The sequence below is a fragment of the Corapipo altera genome, unplaced genomic scaffold, assembly GCF_003945725.1.
Source record: "Corapipo altera isolate COAL_440 unplaced genomic scaffold, ASM394572v1 107, whole genome shotgun sequence".
Classification (NCBI taxonomy): domain Eukaryota; kingdom Metazoa; phylum Chordata; class Aves; order Passeriformes; family Pipridae; genus Corapipo; species Corapipo altera.
The window spans coordinates 358,918-377,413 of NW_020885017.1; the positions used below are offsets into that span (position 1 = coordinate 358,918).

Consider the following 18,496-nt stretch of genomic DNA (forward strand, 5'->3'; position numbering starts at 1 on the left):
TACAATTGAAATATATGTACAATTTCAAAAGGGAAAGGGAAGGGGAGAAGGAAAAAAAATAGATATACACACGATCAGAAATTCAGGATCTAGCAAACTAAAGAATTAGCAAAAGAATATATTACTACTCTCTTTGGGACAACAGAAAATCATGCTGGAACGACCGCCGGCAACCTCCGCCTGCCAAGGTCGACAAGGCCTTACCAGGCCTCACTAGGCCTCACTAGGCCTCACTAGGCCTCACTAGGCCTCACTCCCCAACATGGCAGAACCGACAACAGGGAACCCACACCCTCAGAGCCAAGGGAAGGAAAGAGGCGAAGGTCTCTCCTCCTTTCTTCTTATACTCCTGGCTTACATAAAAATCGTAGGGAATACCGAGTAATATGGGTACTTCCTTGGTTACAAACTGGTCACCAAGGAAGGCCCAGACTAAACTACTACACATCCCACTTGCTGCGTGGCTGTGGCTGAAAGCAACACAGAATTCATTGTGACTAAAAATCTGCAAATCTCCTGTGTTGAAACAGGCTTTCTGAAAAAGTAAGAGATATTTCTGAATCAAGAGCTGGAAAAAAAAAAAATTACTGATAGTTGAATAGGAACGACTTAAAAATTAATGATGTAGCAAAAAATAAATCTATTTCTTCGCTCTTCTGTATTCATCTTCTTTTTTAGCATTAATATTATAAACCCTGTGTCAGAATATGTTATAAGATTCTGCTGAAAGTCATTAGCAGTGGTATAACAATACTAAAATTATTTATGTCAAGCGACACAAAGTTAAATGAGGTAGACCTTGGGTTCAAAGAGAAGATGTGGGTTTATGTAAATTAAAACAGATTTTTACTGGCCACTAATCAGGAGTTTACCTGTTTCCATTAAAACTACATTGAGTTTAATCAGTATGCTTTCTAATGCATGCATTTCTCCCTAAATAAGAAGCATATTTGTCATGAATATTTAAATTGGATTTTAAATCCATGAAAGTTTAATTTAAATAAATAGCAAGGTGGCTTTTTCAGGGTTGAAAGTTAGCATCCTCAAATCCTATCCAAAAGTTGTAAACAAATTTTCAAGTTAATGGTCTCCAGAAGCTTTTTCTTAGCATTTGGGATTAAGTGTCTTTAATTACAGGAGGATTAAATGTAACTACAGTTAATGTAATGCTATCTGTACATAAAAATTAACTTTTTGTTTCTTGTAACTAAATAGAACTACTAATGAATAATCCAAAAATGGGAAGAGTATGGAGTATTTTAAATATAAAACATGTTTATAAGGCAATAAGTTGTCAGACATGTTTTACCTTTCTCACTGCAAACACTGAGTAGGATATGGGAGTAATTTTCTTTATATATAAATCTGTCAATGCACATGTAATATAAACTTCAGCTTTATTTTTGTAATTCCTATTCTTATCTCACAGAGGTTTCCAGCTTGTTTGTTTTTTTATAATAATAAATAACGAATTGCATTTTCTACGGTGGTATGAGTATAGGCTAAGAAATCAGACTTTAATAAAATTTTTCCATTTATTTTAATTTAAGAAGAGAATAATAAGTTGTTTTAAGCCAAAAAATCATATGCTTGCTTATTTGTTGAATTAATTGGAGAGTGTGAATTCTTTTTGCAAAACTGGGCATAAGTAGAGTCTCAGCCCTCATTGTAGCTCCCTATCAGTTTATTGATAAATAATCCCATTCTTGCTAGCCATCCATTTATTGTTCAGACAGCTGTGCTCCACTTATTTTCTGACATTTTCCAGATATTAATGATTCAGACCTTTTTCTTCCTGCTGATTTTGTTTCACATATAGACGGCTTTGACAGTAAACTGCACTTTATTTGTTTTCAAGCAAGCACAGGCAAGTGAAGCCTGAACTGCATATTTGATTCAAGTAATATAAGCCAAATAGATCATTGTGGAAAATTAATCACAATTATCTTATTTTTAATATTAGTCCCTGAATAATTTTCACACATCTTAAAACAGAAGGGTAATTCTTGTGCACATTAAGTACATATAAACCCTCTTAGCCAACTCAAGTCCTACATTAACTTGAGCCCAGCACACACCCAGTGAGAAGCGGACCTGCTACTTTTGGCAGAGTTTATCCTTTATGGTGACAATAGAAAAGGCAGCAAATACTCGAGCCAAGGCTGTACTGACAGGGTGAGATGGGATCTCCTGATGTTTGACAGCAGTGGTGCCACTGTCAAGTCTTCAAATATACACCACATATTTGAGGGAGGAATCCCCTTGCTAAGCTTTGGTGTTGGACCAGGGTTTTGGAAGAGCACACCACAGGCAGCTTTATTCCCTTTGGACTGGGTTTTCCCCACTGTCCTGGCAGTTGTCAGGATCAAAGCTGGTTTCTGGCACACTTCAGAGCAGTGTTTGAGCAGCAAGAATTTGTTAACTGAACACAACCTTTTTCAGATCTCTGTGGAAAAAAAGCCTTGTGTATGTTGATTTCTGTGACTGTATACGTACACAAACACACAAAAGTGAAGCAGTTCATGCTGTAAAGAGAAACCAGGATACAAGGAAGCAAGGAGTTGGCAAATGATGAAAAAGTATATAATTTCATATTTTTTTAGCAATTTAGAGAACATACTCTCCTAATTCCTCCTGTCTTTTCACAGGAAACAAGACACACCCCCAACAGCTCAACTTCCTGTGAGTACCTGATGTTTTAACATATTCGAAATTAAGCCCTTAATAAAATCCTGGTGCTGTTGAAGTTGATTTGACAGTTATCGTGGACTTGAATAAAGCCAGAGAGATACCCCTATTATTCCAAAAGAAGAGCTACTTTCTCTTTAACCTTCAAGGTCTGCCTAAGATAAGCCAGCAGCAATGGGGCTGTATTGAAGATGTTGTATTGCTCATGATGTTCTTTAAACAAGCACAGCAATGCACATGGAAAAGGCTGTCAGCAGGCTGGTTATCACCACTTGTCACTGTCACAGAGGTTTTGCATTGCTGTTTAGTCACTGAGTCAGTTAACTGCTGCTGAAAGATGAAGGGTTGGATATAAATGATGTAAATGTTCATGAATAGATGCACTGTACCGTGATACTGTCTGCCACTCAAATTCACAGAGTGTAGAAAATGTTATTCCTTGCTAGAGGAGCTTGGTTCCAGCAGTTTGAGGGGATTTCTCATTGTTAAATGCTAATGAATCCTAACAGACAAGATGAAGTGCGAAGATTTTACCTGAGGAGAAAGCAGCAAACATGGGCAGGGATGAACTTTGAGAGAGGACAATCACACTACAGGCAAAGGAGATCTGGAAAGCCATAGAATTGAAGGCAGAATTCCCTTAGGCTTTAATGTAACCAGGGTTTCACTCTTGATTCCTAACCTGGACACTGGCTCCTTCCATGTTTTCACACATATTCTCTCTTCCCTTTCCTCACCTTTCAGCAGTGGTATCTGCACATCTTTGAAACAGAGCAGTACAGCTGCTTCCGTTCCACGGGTGAAGGATTTGGCTTCTCATGAAACCACAAGCAATGCCATAAAATAGGGGGTTTGTAATGTGAAAAAGCAAATAAATTGTAAGTCAGTGATCTGAGTCAGACTATCACCTCAGCATAGACAGTAACTGCACCTGTTTTAGCATCCATGTGAGAGTAAAACACTTAGTTTGGATTTATTTCATGCAGGACAACCCAGTGGTTAATTAGCATCTGTCACCACCTCTCTCCATCAGTCTTCCTGCATTTTTAACAGTATCACACAGACAAATAAAGTTTTAGGAGAAGAAACGAAAAACATTAGCTAGTGTGTTTGTTTGCAACCAGAATAGCAGAAAGACTTCATCTTTCAAAAGGGATGTTCTTCATAATTCAGACATTCAAAGGGTGTCTTTAGGCTGAAAAGATATTGTTTCCTTTCTCAGACTGTTAGAAAGGTTTCTCTCCTTTAACTTTACTTTTAAACAAGAGAATTCAGGAGCATAATTTTTAAATTCATACAACAGAGGCCATTTGCTCTGTTTTATTAAAGAAGCATGTAGCACTTACCCTTTTCCACAGTATTTCTTGTGGACCGAGAGAATCAGAAGACAATTTTGGAAAGCTGGAAGTGCTTTGCAGCTGGCAGGGTGTAAACTAAGAACTTCTGATAATTCTGCCCCAAATTCCACTTGCTGAAAGAAGATCTTTTTGTAGAAAAACTTTTAAATCAACTTTCCTTTTCTTTTCTTTGTTGTCTATACACATTTCTTTTCTACCAAGCAGTTTTGGCTTGATAAACTGCCTTGACATTATTTGTTAAATTGACTTTAACTGTTTTGATCAAGACTTGGCTTAGGTGTAGAATCTAGCCCATTTCCTGTTAAAATATCAGCCTGACAGAATTTATAAAACTTGTCTTTATAATTACATAACATTTTTATAGGGAATTTATCTTTTAAATTCTAAAGCATTTTATCTGCTGAGTCATCATTGCAGAATTGGCCAAAGCTGAACAGATTTCCTCCACTGACATGAATGATTGTATAAGAATCAGACAAGGAATGGCAATGGACAGGTGAGAATATTCTTGTATTCCTACTCTTGAATATTATCATTAATCTCTAGCTTTTGACCCATGGGTCCTTGTGTCCTCCCACAAAAAGAAAAAATAAACACAGGTTAATTACTTTTAACTTTAATCATTATTTCCAAACTATTTAGAATATATTTAAGAAACAGAGAAAATGCTCTCAATTCTCTTTATTTTTGTTATTTAAAACAAACAAACAAACCAGAAACTACTGAGGAAAATAGTCCTTTGTATGTCAGAGAACCCCAGCAAATTTAAAGGCAGAGAAAAGGAACATTAGATTTCATAAATGGTTCCTGTAAACATACCTTCCCCATCCCAGTGATTGAAATTTGATTTTTCCTGTTGACTGCCTCGTTGCTGTTGTGAGAGGAGTATGAGGTGCCTAATGCAATCATAACTTGCCATCTCGTGGCTTATTTGGGAATTACCACAGTTTAATTTCTTATCATTCAAGGTTTACATTCATTTCTTTAGGAGAGAATTCCCGTTTGCCCCTTCATCACCCCTGACATGTAAAGACTGGATACCTTCAGTAAGGGTTGAGACCCTGGAGGGTCCCAAGGCTGGACCAAGCTGGAGGAGCAGGTAATGGGCTGCCCACATGGACATGGAGAATGAATACAAGGAGGTGTTGGAAGATCCCAGACCACAAAAACAGCCATTGGACCAAAAGGGTGTGCAGGGCACATGAAGAGTGTGAGATGATCAGATGCACGGACTATTACTCTGGAGATGGCTCTGGCTGGCCTGACATACTGCAGAAGTCACCCAGCTGCTCCCCAGCCTGCACAGAGCCATCTCAGCAGGGAGCTGGGCCAGCAGCTGGCACTGCCCAGGCAGGGAACGCTGGGACACCTGTCAGGCACGGGGTGAACACAGGCCATGTATCCCTGGAGACGGCTGAGGAGGCAGCTGAACTCTGCCACTAATGTCACTAATGCCATCCTCTCCAGGCCCCCTGCACAGCTCACCCTGTGTACAACAACATGGATAATTCTGTTGGAGACAATTATTCTGTGGGTTTAGTATTGTGGCAGAAAGGGATGTTTTATGCCTGACACTGTGGCCTCTCCCAGTGTGTTTTTAGTGTGATCATTACATGTTTGGCTGCTTACAAATCCAGTGAAAAGCCTGCATGCAAAGTAACCCAGCCCTGCAGGGGAACCAAACTAGGAAAAAAGTCTAGTTTTTATCACTTAAACCCTCAATTTTAATTTAAGGAGTGCTTAAAAAATTGTAAGGTACAGATTGCTGAAAAATCTCTCTTCAGAGAATAGAATCAGGGTGTGCTCTGAACAGCTGAACACTCAGCTATTGAGGACTGAACAGCTCCAGCCCTTTACAACCTGGTTGAACAAGTGCTCAGGTTTTCCTAACAAGTCTACCAACTTTTGGCCATATTTATAGTCAAGAGGCAACTGCAATCAGGGATACTGCCATTTGTGACCGTGTTTCTTGTCATCTTCCATGACACACAGATTGTTTCCATGCAGGGGTGAGATCTCCTCCAGAGTTCATTAACCTGGCAGTTGGGCTGCATTTGTTGTGTTTTGAGCACACCCAGAGCCAGGACACCTGTGATAATTTTGCCAATAATGTTCAAAGCAAAAGAGATCACAGCAAAGATTTTAGAAAATATGTATTGAACACCTCACAGTGCCTGCATGGCCAGGCCAGTGCCCCACTGGTGGCAGTGCCTGCCTGCAGTGCCTGATGGGGACCACAGCTTCCCCCAAAGCACCAACCCATGCAGCTGCACATACTGTGCCCTGCAGTGTCACTCTTGAGAGGCTGAACTTGCACCAAAAGCCTGTTGAAGGAAGGGAAATAACTGCAGGTGACATTTGACAAGTTAGTTTTTATTCAGTGCACTGGACTCGTACATCACTGCTTTGTCAACTAACATTTCACACATTCCTGTAAAACCAATGCCAAGTCCAGTCTCTTGTTAAAGATGCTCAGTGTAAAATGTAATGCAGTCTATCAAATATTTCCTTTCATAAGTACAGCTTAGAGCCCAGTAACAGGCTGTGTCCAGCGCTTCCAGTGCTGGGTTCCAGCAGAGGGTGGAGAATGGATCAGTTACTCAGGGTTGGTGCAGGGCTCTGTTAACAAATGTCTAAACCCAGTTCATTAACATCTCAGAGTTCATCATCAGAGTGCTGCTGCTCGTTTGATTATGCCAGTGCTTTGAGCATGGGTGGAGCTGCAACTACAAAAACCCTAATGCAGAATGACTGCAGCGCTGGAAAACCTAATTTAGGCTGGGGCAGTCTGTCTGTGCTCCGTACTGAGGACAGTCACTCCAGCAGCAGGCACGGCACACCTCACCCCGTCCCCACAACTGGGCCATCAGCAGCAGTCAGAGCAGCACAGCAACCCACAGAGAAACGCAAGGTGCTCAGGCCTGACTGTCAGGGCGAAGCGAGACATTTTCAGGGTGGAGGGTCTTACACTGCAAACACTGGGCAGGGATGCCTGCAAGCACAACAAATTGGGCAGTTGGGTGGATGCTGGGGATTGCAGGCAGCTGGAGCATCCCCACTGGTGCCACTGCTGGGGCACATCCCTCAGATCCACACATGCTCTGCTCCCTGTCCCCCATGTGGGCAGGCACAGCATCCTCCACCCTGTCCCACCCATGGGACAACACAGGGAAGGCTCCATGGCTATGGCCCGGAACTGGCACCCCCTCCCACTTGCAAGAGTCACCCTGGTCAGCACAGGGTGCCCTGGCAGGAGGACAGGGATGGTGCCAGCCCTATGGCTCCCCAGCAGAGCTCTCCCAGCAAATCCATCTCTGCTCATACACCTCCATCACCCCACTCATGTCCCACCTGCCCTGTGCTCCGGCCCCAACTCTCATCCTGCCTTGTCCCTGCCCTCCATCGCTCATTCACTGTGGGTGTAAGGAAGGAGACGGCACATTGCCAAATCAGCTATCTCAAAGGGAATCTAGCGACTTTTATTGAGCCCCTGCCAGGGCCTGGACTGTTGGGGGCAGTCCCTGTGACGAGCACGCGGTCCTAAGGCATGGTGACCGTCCGTCCGGCGCTCCTGGCTGCTGTAAAGCGCCTCTTATTCCTCAGACCAGAGAACCTCTCATCCAGCGTCAGGCTGGTCTGCAGGGGAAAGGGAGAGCGAGTCAGTCCCACATCTGGTGGCAAAGCACAGCCCAGCTTGTAGCGGGGTATTGATTAGAGCCCATCAGTCAGGATGGTGTTTCACAGCTGGTTAGTCAATTAAACCACGCAGCACACAGAGACAAGGAGCTCGACAGACTGTGTGCGGCTGGAAAACCTCCAAGCAGCTCCCAGCCCCAAGACACCGGGCGTCCTCGGCCAGAACAGGAGCAAGCAGATGGCATTGGAGCACAAGGCATCAGGGAAAACCAAACCGTCCAGACAAGAAACGCCGGCAATGAAGAAGGTGGAGCAGGATTTCTCAGCTGCCCCAGGGCTCTTGGACCATACTTCAGTGTGAAATGGGGCACCGAGAAGGTCATCAAAGCAAAGAGCGAGCAAAGCCCAGAAGTGCCACGTGTCTCTGAGGAATGGGGAGCACCGACACTGAAACAGTCCCCCCGGGCCAGGATCACCCACCAGCAGGATGTCCCTGCTCCGAGCAAGCACACGGACAGGCCTTGCAAGACAGGCCAACAGAATGGGAAAAATTGGGCTGAGTCTGTAGTTGCTCAACAGTCTTCTCAAGTGCCTTCAGTTTTGCCAACAACCTGGCCAACACAGCTACAGGACTCTCCTCCTGGGCCATGTTAGAGCAACCCAGCTGGCAGCCCCAGAAACCTGAGTGTGGTGTTAACAGCTTAGTGGTAGGGCTGCTGCAGGGCGTCAGGTGCCGCCTGCACCGTCGACAATCCTCTACCTGGTTGGCCATGGCACGGAAGTTGAATCTCAGCATCACCCCCTTGGGCTGGGGCTTGGTCATCCGTGCTGGGGGTCTCTGGCTTCGCAGGAACGGGCGCTTGGATCCAGGCCTGGGGAAAGCACAGATCTGCAGTCACTCAGGAAGTGAAGGCAGCTCGCTCCCTCTGCTCTGCAAACCAGCACGGAGCGAAGGAGACACCTGCACACCCCATACGTGGTCCCACAGCATGTCTGACCCCTGGCAGAGTCAAAAGGCTGCCAGAAGAGCTGCTGTGCAGGCAGAGTTCCAGCACTGGGGACCGTGTCACATCCAGGCTGTCATGGGGCACTCTGTGCTCAGAACAGTGCATTCACCCACCCTTCTCTCTGCCCCCAGCTGGGTGCCGGGTCCTGTAGCTGCACCAGCTCAGCCCTGAATCTGTTCCCTTTCACTTTCTGTGCTTTTACACAGCATTTCCGTGACAACCCACAAGAGCATAGCCAGCCTGACACCTCCCATGAGCTCCAGCGCTTCCATTTCTCCTCACTCTGCATAACAAAGGAGCAGCGTGGTAATTACAGATTACCGTGTAATTACAGGTAAATACAGGAGATCTTTATCTCCTTCAGATATGCCGGGAAGGGAACCAGACATCATTTCCTAACCATTTTGGGTCTGAACCATTATACACTCGTTATAGAAGTGAAGCTGCAATAAACCTGAGGGGATTTGCAATGGCTTTTGTAGGGCTCCCATCCTAACAAATCACCTCATTTACTTACCCGCTGCTCTGGCCCGCCTGGGGATTAACCACAGAAACCGTCAGAATTGCTCCCGGGCTGGGTTTCACTTGCCACCTGCCGAGACAGGGAGATTTATCCAGCTTCAAGCTTGAAAGAACACTTCGCGTTTGCATTGTGCCTTTGTTCACCAATTACCTTCTCATCCTTGGCGGTTTCCCTTCTCCTTGAGCATCCATCTGCTGTGAAATATATTTTTAAAAGAGAATTAGCTCTCAGAAACAATGACTTCTTTTCCAGGATTTCATTTGGTGTATCTGATGAGCTCCTTCCTTGAAAGTTGTCAAGAAACTTGCTAATTTGGGGGTTCCTGCTGTCACAGTGATCTGTGTGGGGTGGCTTTACTTTGCCCTGTTTGTGTTGCTCTATAAACCACAAGGTTTCTTTTCTATCACCCTCCCAGGATTTTACTTTCCAGCTGCCAGAATATTAACCTGCGTTAAAAATCGCCTGTCCTGCAAATACTTTCCTAGCAATACATGCAGTTTAAGTGATCCATCTCTCTTTACTTTTGGAAGCAAAGATACAGCTGGGCTGGTAGACCTGAAGGTTTGTCACTCCCAGCAGGCTGCAGAAGAAATGTCTGGATACTGACCCCTCTCTGGAAGCGGGCTTTGGAGAACCACTGCTGCGCCCGCTTCTGCTGGAACACTGGTCCCCTGTTTAGCTGGAAAGGCCTGATGGTAAAGCAGAGAGAAAAGGACAGAGGTGAAGATGATGCCAGGCCTCTCCTAAAGTTTAATGCCAAAATACCTAACCCAAGCTGGTCTTAAAAAGCAGCATAAGAAGCAAACGAGGCTGTGTGTTACCCAGTTCAGCCCAACGGGCTTTTCTGCCAGCGAAGGATTTCAGAGGAACTTGATTTTCTGCTCAAATGAGACAACAGCTTGCGTGCTCTGAACTCTGCCCATTAAAAATAAAATAAAATATATGGAAGAAAATAATAGAAAAAAATCAGGTCAGAAGGGGTCTCTGGATGTCCTTCAGTTTCTACTCTGCTCAGAGCAGAGAAAGACAGGATTGCAAGGAGCTTCCTTTCCAGCTCGGAGAACACAAGGATCCTGATGAGACAGGCACCAAGGCAGTGCCTGCCTTCCTTGCAGCTCCTGGGCAGAGAGTCTGCTGCTGCAGCCCCTCCCTGGGACAGACATCCTCTCTCTGCCTATCCCTTATGACTGGAATCTGTATTTCCTGCCTTTATGAAAACAAAAGCTATTTCACCCTTCAAAAGCATTCCCCAAAGCAACAGAGGAAAAGTTCAATAAAAATACTAAGGTCTCATTTTCCATGCTTCCTAAAATGAAATGACAGATTTAATATCTGCATTATTAGCTATGAACTATTAACTTTTTTTCACTGTTTTCTTTCCAGGTGCTTTCCAGGGGTATTTTTCTCATGCTGCACAAGCACATGGCTGTAGCCACTCCCAGCTCACACACAGCAAGAGCAGAACCCTATGAGCTGCAGGGGGAATTGCTAAAAAGGAAACAAACCCAATGTTACCAAAGATTTTTACCTTTTCCCTGGGGTCTGGGTGCTGGCAGCATCTGCTCTGAATCTCTTGGGGCCTGGAGATGGCTGTGCCTGGTCCTTCTGCTGCCCGCTGCTGCTTTTGGCAAAAGCACTGCTGTTCTTGTTGCCCTGAAAGATTGGTGAGAGCTCAGCAGTAGCCACCCATGCCACAGTCTCACTACATGAACAGGGAGTGAGGGCAAGTGACACCCCCAACTGTCCTCTCTCCACTGACTGCTGCTGCCTGACTCAGCACACTCAGTCTGTGTGCCTTGTTCCTGGGCATGAAAGTCCCAGGAAGAGTGTTTTCTTCTAATGGTGCAGAAATTAGAAAAGAAACACCAAAAAAATCAGTCCATGGAGAGCAAATCTCACAGAAGCTGAGCATTACAGCCGTGCTCAGGTTTCCTTTTGGTCATCACCTCTTTCTTGTTTAGGCCAAGCCCTGAAGCATGAGGCACATCAGAAGACCCCTCAGCAGTGTCTGTCCTGCACTTCCAACACAAACTGCCCCAGGCTCCAGCCCATTTATTTCTCTGGAACAACCACCATAGCTCTTACTATCTGCTCAGCTGTGATTCCATATTCTTCCCCCTTGGTTTATTTCTGCAAAGTGGAAGCTACTGTAGAATTATGCCTCCTAGCAACTGCTTATTACTTTCTGTAAATACCCAGCCATGCTCAATATCTGAGTCATCCTGGTCTTTATTTTCAGGAATAACCACACTCCTCAAACATGCCTGCTTAGTTAGGGCTCTCTCATTTATACCCCTAGGACACAGCCACTAAATGTGCCATCATGTTCAGCACTTGGGTTTTTTTGAAAAGCTTACTGAGCACCCATGACCTGCTAATTGAGTGGATTTCCATCAGTGTAGGAGAAACTAATTGCCTCTCAGGAGGCCTATCTGCCACAGGAATCATTGTGTCTTGTGGGGATTGCCCACTTGCTAATGGAAAGTGTCTCTGAACCAAAGTCACCTGACAAGTGACCAACAGTCTTTCCTTTGACTTCACGGGAGCTTGGAAAATGCTCTGGGTGGAGGAAAAATAACGGATCTTAATACATCTCCTTTAAACAATAACAGTAAGGTGAGATCCCGTGGAATTCATTTTTATGGAAATATTTTTAAATCTTTTAAGGACACTTTCAAAGAAAAACCTTTTTTTTGCAAAACCCAGGGGAACTGATCAGTAAAATTATGCCAAGTCAGAAGCTTATAAAACCAACTGGAAGATTGCTATTCCACATGCATGTCTCTCTGCACTCATCTATGCATACAAATGCTGTGCACAGGCATATAAAAGATGGTGCCTGTACCTTTTTATGTTCGTTGGGGTGATCCAGGTTCATAAAATCAAGCAGATTTCTACATGACATTTGCAAAAGCTGTCCCTGCCTTATTCCCCTACCTCCTGAGCTGATGCCTGGCGATTTAAAGGGCTCACTCCATTGAAGGCAGCAGCTGCTCTTCTCTTGCGACCAGGCAAAGTATTCCTGAATTGTCTCCTATTGTATTGTTGCTGTCCAAACCCTCTTCTGAAACGGTTAGGTCCTACAAAAAAACAAACAAACAAACAAACAAACAACCTCTTATTTCAGTGTCTTTCAAAATTTGATTTATGATTACAGTTTTGCAAATGGATTACAAGGTTAACTTAATACAACACAGGGGTATCTATACAAATAGTGGTGCAAGAATCACGTTAATTCATTCCAAAAAGTATTAAATAATTAATCTTTCCAATGTCTCGCTAACATTCTTAGTCTGTGTAGGACTGACATACACATTATTTGATGTGAAAGAATAGAGAAGACAAGAAAAGAGAAAAGCTTTCCACAATTTTGATTCTTCATAAAGGCAGGAACACCCACATCAGGAGACCTGTCAATCTGTTGTCAGAGCTCACTTTGCTGTGAATTAACTAAGAAACAAAAAAAGCCTTTTGATACAGATACACAAGTGACTCGAGCATCCGGGAGCCAACCCCACAGCAGCCTGGAATAGCTCTGAGTGCCCACATTATAGCACCTGGTAAGTGAAGACTGAATCGTGATTTTTATGCATATATATATTTATTTTCTTTTAGCTTGACATATCCTTACTGCACCTATTGCAGAGGACACCTGCTGCTGCTGTTTTACATAGTGGTACAATCCATACACACCCACTGTCCATCTCCATTTAACCTTTCCCCCTAATCCTGTTGGTGATTTTGAAGTGTGCTGAAGCATTGGTGAGTGAGAGGAAAGCACTCTGTCAGACCAAGGCACAGTGCTTTCAAGCCTAATCACTCCACAGGATGAATTTCTGTAGTCACAACGAAACAGAAAGTTTCTGAGTGGCTGTGTGAGCTGACGCAGGCGGGCAGCCAGAACAACCACACACATAGCAGCTAAAATGCACAGAGGGAATTTATTTCCATTACCTCACTAACCAGTGGGATCAGCAGGTTCCTGAAGCAACACCTAGGCAGAGGCACGTGAGCAGAGTTAAATTTGGCCCAATATTAGATCACCACAGGTTCACACAGTTCATCCAGGGTTTTGTGCATGCAGACTTTACCACCATGCTGCGTTTTGATCTTCTCTGTACCAAGGCAGGGAGCTTGGTTTGCAAACCTTCCATTTTTAGCTCTTTCCCCCCAACGTTCACTACACTGGTGAGACGTGCACACGTACTCAGGGGTGAATAAATCAGGCACAAAGCTGTGCAGGGCAAAGGGCACTCAAATCCTGGACCATAGAGCAGAACCTCACTGGTACAGACCACAGAGTAGTTGGCTGCATGTATTGATCTTACACCACTGATTGCTACATCACAGCAATTTATACTGACTTGGAGCAATTAGAAATGAAGTGTCCTGAGGCAGCAGTGTTACTGCTGCCAGGGGCCACCACCACAGTGAGGAATGAAGGCTCCAGCCCCAGGGTGTAACACTGGCCAGTACCAGCCTGAGCTGCTTACACTGGAACACAGGTAAAGATGACCTAAGCTGCAGAGTCTCTAAAACAGAAGGGCACCAAGGCATGCCCACAGGAAGCAGCTCCCAAATAGCACGTTGGGGTGCTTTGTGCTCTATGGCTGGAGATGCTTTAAGAACACACACAAATGCAATGAGGTTCACAAGCTCCATGGGGCCAGTAGTTATTTCCTCTGCAGAAGAAGTGCAGGTCTGTAAATGTTCCTCTCTTGACAAACATTGAATTTTGGCAAACTGTTTCTTTTTGACCAGATGTGGACTTGCTATGTTTAACAGTCCTTTGATTTTTCCTCCTGCTTCTGTCCCTCCAGTTTGTTTTTGCCCTGTTTTGTTCTCTTCAACCACCACCCTGGGCTTGCCCCCTCTCTTGCCTATTTGCCAGACTGCTCTCTTGCAGGCCACCAAGCCTTGCAACACAGCTCTCCTGCACCCTGCAGAGGGCATATCCTCCACAGCCAGAGACTGAGCTCAGCTGCCTTTCCTGGGTATTCCATCAGGGCAATGGGAGGGACTGCTGCAGAAGGCAGCCCTGACTAGAAAATCGTGCCCCTGTCAGTCTGTTCCTATTAGAGAGCCTCTGCTCAGCAGTGCATTCAGGCACCCCTTAGCCAACATAAATAACTCATGACAGAGCCATCAGCCTCTGAGGGGAACCCCGTGTACACCAGCTGGGGATCAAGGCCTCAGTCTGCCATGTGTGTCCTGAAGTGTGACACACGGGAGGCTCCATCTCTGCAAAAAGGCTGGTAGGTATTTAATAATGAAAGAACATTTGAATAAAACCCCACAGCATCAGCAGCTGGGGAAGAACCCCCTCCCAACCCCCATGATTGGGTGCACACTCAGAGCTTGGTGCTGAACAAACCTGGGTTGGCCAAGAGGCACCTCTGCTCAGCCAGTCCAGTCTGGAGAGAAGTCCCTATGTCTGGTTGACTCTTTTTCCAAGGAGATTTGAAATTCAAATTTCCTGTCATTAAAAATCATCTTTTCCCCACTGGGGAGATGGTTTAATCCATATTCCAGGAGGTATAACAGCACTTTGCTTGCTGGTTTAATCAGCATAATACTCTTCTCCCTCCTGTCATTACCGTGCTGGGCTCCTCTGATTGTCATTTTGATAATGGTTATCTCATCTCAGCCCAGGAGGGACTGCATTTCAGCAGGGACTGAAGTGAACTGAGCCCCTGAAGAATCATGGGCTGAATTCCCAGTCATGCCAAGTTTCCCCCAATTGCTACTGACATCAGCACCACACAGCGTGGTGGGCCTCTGCTCTTGACAGGGCTGAATTCAGACTCAGTGAAAACCCCTGAAACACTAAAACTAGAAGAAATAATTCTATAAAGGAACAGAAGTTCTCCCATCTAATGAATACGGAAAAAAAATTTGTTTGATTTATTTGACTCTGGATGCAGGAGTCACTTGAGTAGGGAGGAATATCAAAGCCTGTGTTTGACAGAAAAAATCAATTTGCAAAAGGCAATTATCATCATTCTGTTTTGAACTGGAACGATCCTTGGTAAGGCAATATGTGAGGGAAACCAAAAACATGAGGGTGGGAGGAAGATCAGAGACAAGCAGGATTGCTCCCAGAAATTCCACTGTCCTGATGTGCCAGTGGCACTCCAATATAAGATTTCAAAGACATTGCTGCAAAATGTCATTAAAATCTTCAAGGAAGGGATTTAGCAGTAATTAAAAAAATTGATAAGAGATGGCATTTCATGCAGCAGATCACTCTGGGTTTGTAGGTAAAAACTAGCAGAACAAAACAAAGTGTGTGATCACTCAGTATTATAAAAAAAACTCACCATGCTTGGCAAAAGTGACAATTTAGCTCCAGTAACTGAGCTATCAAATACAGTTACTGAAGGGGTAATTTGGGTAATTTAAGTCTGCTCTGGGAAAATGAGGATTAGGAAGAGGCATAATTAAAATATGCAAAGCCAGGGGGAATAGAGAATAGATATTAAGTCACTTTAAATTAGCAATTCACGAGAGAGTGGAAGGGAGAGAAATGGATGAATTATGCTCTGAAAGGGCCCTGATATTCCATTGTTGCAGAGAGAAAAGCTAATCAGAGCCCGAGCACATCTTATACGTGCACAAAAATTAGATAGAAGGATTTAAGAGCTGTATTTTGTCACAAAAGTGCGTTTTTCAGCCTGGCAGGGCTCTGCCACCTCAAGTGCCCATCTACCTTGCAAATTCCTCTGCTTCCAGGCACCGGAACGGGGCCGCCCGTACCCGAAGGCTGAACTCCTGTTCTTGACCTGCTGGCTCCTGCTGTCGCCCGAGGTGCTGGAATCTGTTTGCTCTTTCCTGTGGCGCTTGATGATGTCATCTAGAACGAAATGACAGAGGAGAATTCCATAGAACCTGCACTTTCTACAAACAGGGATTCCCTCTTTTGGTGCTTGCAATTGTCCGTGGTAAAAACGGAGCTCGCTGCTCTGCGAGCTGCACCGGCCAGACAATAAAAGATTAAGCTTAGCTTAGAAAGTATAGGATCAATTTACTCAGCCTTTGCAGCCTGGAGATTAGAGTATAGCAAATGATTTAAAAATGTGCTACCATCCAGCACGTTCCCACCACGGGCAGGGCAGAGCTCTCAGTGAGCTGGTCTGAAATCAAGGGGTTCTTCTTAATTCAAGCTGTTCTGATGAAAAGGCAAGGCAAAAGTGGAACATCACCTCTTCATTAATTCCTACTTTCCAACAATTTCTTCTTTTAACCTCAAACCTTCCAGAAAATACTTAGCAAGTAATAAAGTCACATCTGCGAAGCTCCAAGCAGAATGTTTTAACAAATTAGCAAGGAATGAAGTGTCCAAAAACAGGCACAGAGAGTGGCTACTCCAGCTCCTTAATGTATCAGTGGAGTGGAAGGACAGAAGTGCCATTAGCTTTCAATGGGTGCTTACCACAAACCATCACACCCCCAGCACTTGTCCCTTGTCATTTTCTATAAAGAAACTCCCATGTCCAAATGGATACAAAGCCCAAGCAAAAAGGAATGAAAGCAGAAGTAAGAATAGGCTGTGTGACTGCTTTTGTGATTTCTCTCTCAAGTCTCCTAGGAAGAGAGCAGGCTGGGAGAGGCCAGGTCACGCTTTTAGGATAATGCACTAATGTTCTCAGCTAAGTGTGCCTTTAGGACATGTGTGATTTGGGGCACAGGCTGATCCGAAGCACATCAACAGCATCCCGGCACACTCTGCAGGGAGGTGACCCCAGGCACCCAAGGGTGGGCTGTCACAGCATGAGGAAGAGCTTGCTGGGAGCCAAGAGGAGTTGAAAGCTCAGGTGCCTGGTCTGTCTCCTTTCAGTGTATTTTTTTTTGTTTAGGTATGAGTTGTTACCCTGCCTTTTGTGGCCATGAATATGATGGAGTTAACAGAGCGATTTAATGGAGTACTATGAAAGGCTGGAAGGGGTCCTGAGAGGTCATTAATGGTACACCTACACCTCGAGGCAGAATTAGATCTATCAGGGCAGCTTTAGAGCAACCCCTGCAGTTTTTTGGGACTGCTAACTCCAGTAAGGCTAAATGTATCTGAAAGCATGGAAAAAGCACCTGTCAGAAAAAGTTCTTCATCAGGGCTCCTGCCTTCCAATTCTCTCTTCTACCCTGAGTAAGCTGTATTCTGGATGGAATATGGATTTGGACCACAGGAGATCTGACCAAGGGAAGCACTAAGGGAGAGCAAAAGCAAAGGGACCATCACAAAATTTTTTGTTAAAAAAAAAATTATTAGCAAAGAGGAAAAGGGTGTGCAATACCATGGGAGAAAAATAAACCAAAAATGAGGGAACCACTGTTGCTATAACTCTTCACATAACCAATAAAACACGGGTGCATCAGCCAAGGGATCAGCTTGAGTTTGCAGTGGAAAATGTTCTGCTGTTCCTGACAACTGGCTCGTTGCTGGGAAGAAATGACACAAGGTTTCAGTTAGGCAGCTGACCCAACAGCAAAAGGTGCTGGTGGACTTTCCTCCCACAGCAGAGAACGCCAACACGATAATCCACCAAGATCTCTCGTCCATGCGTCAGAATCCAGGCCTCGGGAGTTCATGACAGGGCGGTTGTTTATGCACGGTTCACATTCCCGGTGCCAAAGGAATGGCGAGCATCGGAGCGAGCAGCTATAAATAGCGGCACCGCGAGGACATGGCTCCTCTCCCCCTGCCACCGGGGGCTGCTTTGCGGGAGCCCCTCCCGGCCCGCTCCGTCCCCCGAGTTACGGGGCTGCTGCCAGCACAGCCCGGACAGGGGTCCGCGGGGATCCCGCACACACCCTCTCCGTCCTGCCCGGGGCGATGCGGGCAGGGGGACGGGGGGAGCGAACACCGCCCCATCCCGCACAAACCCACCCGCCGCGTCCCCGCACGGAGCCCCCCCATCCCCCGAGCTCCCTCAGCCCGGCCCGGGCCCTCCGCACCTACCCAGGGACATGTCGATCTCCTCGGCCCCCGGCTGCGGCCCCGCCGCGGGGCCCGGCGCGGGGAGCGGCCCCGCCGCCTCCATGGGCTCGGAGCGCCTGAGCCTTCGCCCCGCGCACTGCGCCTGCCCGGAATGTGCCGCGGCCCCGCACCGGCCCCCGCCCGCCTCCCCCGGCCCCCGCCCGCCGCTCCCCGTGTCCCCCGCCCGCCTCCCCCGGCCCCCGCCCGCTGCTCCCCGGTCCCCTGCCCTCCACCCCCGACCTCTCTCTCCGCCCCCGTCCACCCCCGCGGCTCGCTGTGCTCAGCCCTGCCTTGGCTCCCGGCCCTCCGC

General features: G+C 45.8%; 1 protein-coding gene across 2 annotated transcripts; it reads right to left on the reverse strand.

The window, feature by feature from the left end:
* Positions 1 to 6,403: 6,403 nt before the first annotated feature.
* On the reverse strand, positions 6,404 to 18,266 carry LOC113958996 (UAP56-interacting factor-like). 2 transcript variants are annotated; one of them, XM_027667673.1, is made up of 9 exons: positions 18,169 to 18,266; positions 15,922 to 16,065; positions 12,150 to 12,292; positions 10,741 to 10,865; positions 9,820 to 9,901; positions 9,363 to 9,403; positions 9,207 to 9,281; positions 8,443 to 8,554; positions 6,404 to 7,682 (listed from the first exon to the last, which is right to left on the reverse strand). In XM_027667673.1, the coding sequence occupies exons 1-9, from the start codon at positions 18,248 to 18,250 to the stop codon at positions 7,587 to 7,589; spliced, it is 900 nt and encodes a 299-aa protein (XP_027523474.1). In that variant the 5' UTR covers positions 18,251 to 18,266; the 3' UTR covers positions 6,404 to 7,586. The 2 variants fall into 2 exon arrangements, with proteins under 2 accessions (XP_027523474.1, XP_027523473.1); XM_027667672.1 differs by having other exon boundaries at positions 9,363 to 9,406.
* Positions 18,267 to 18,496: the final 230 nt, after the last annotated feature.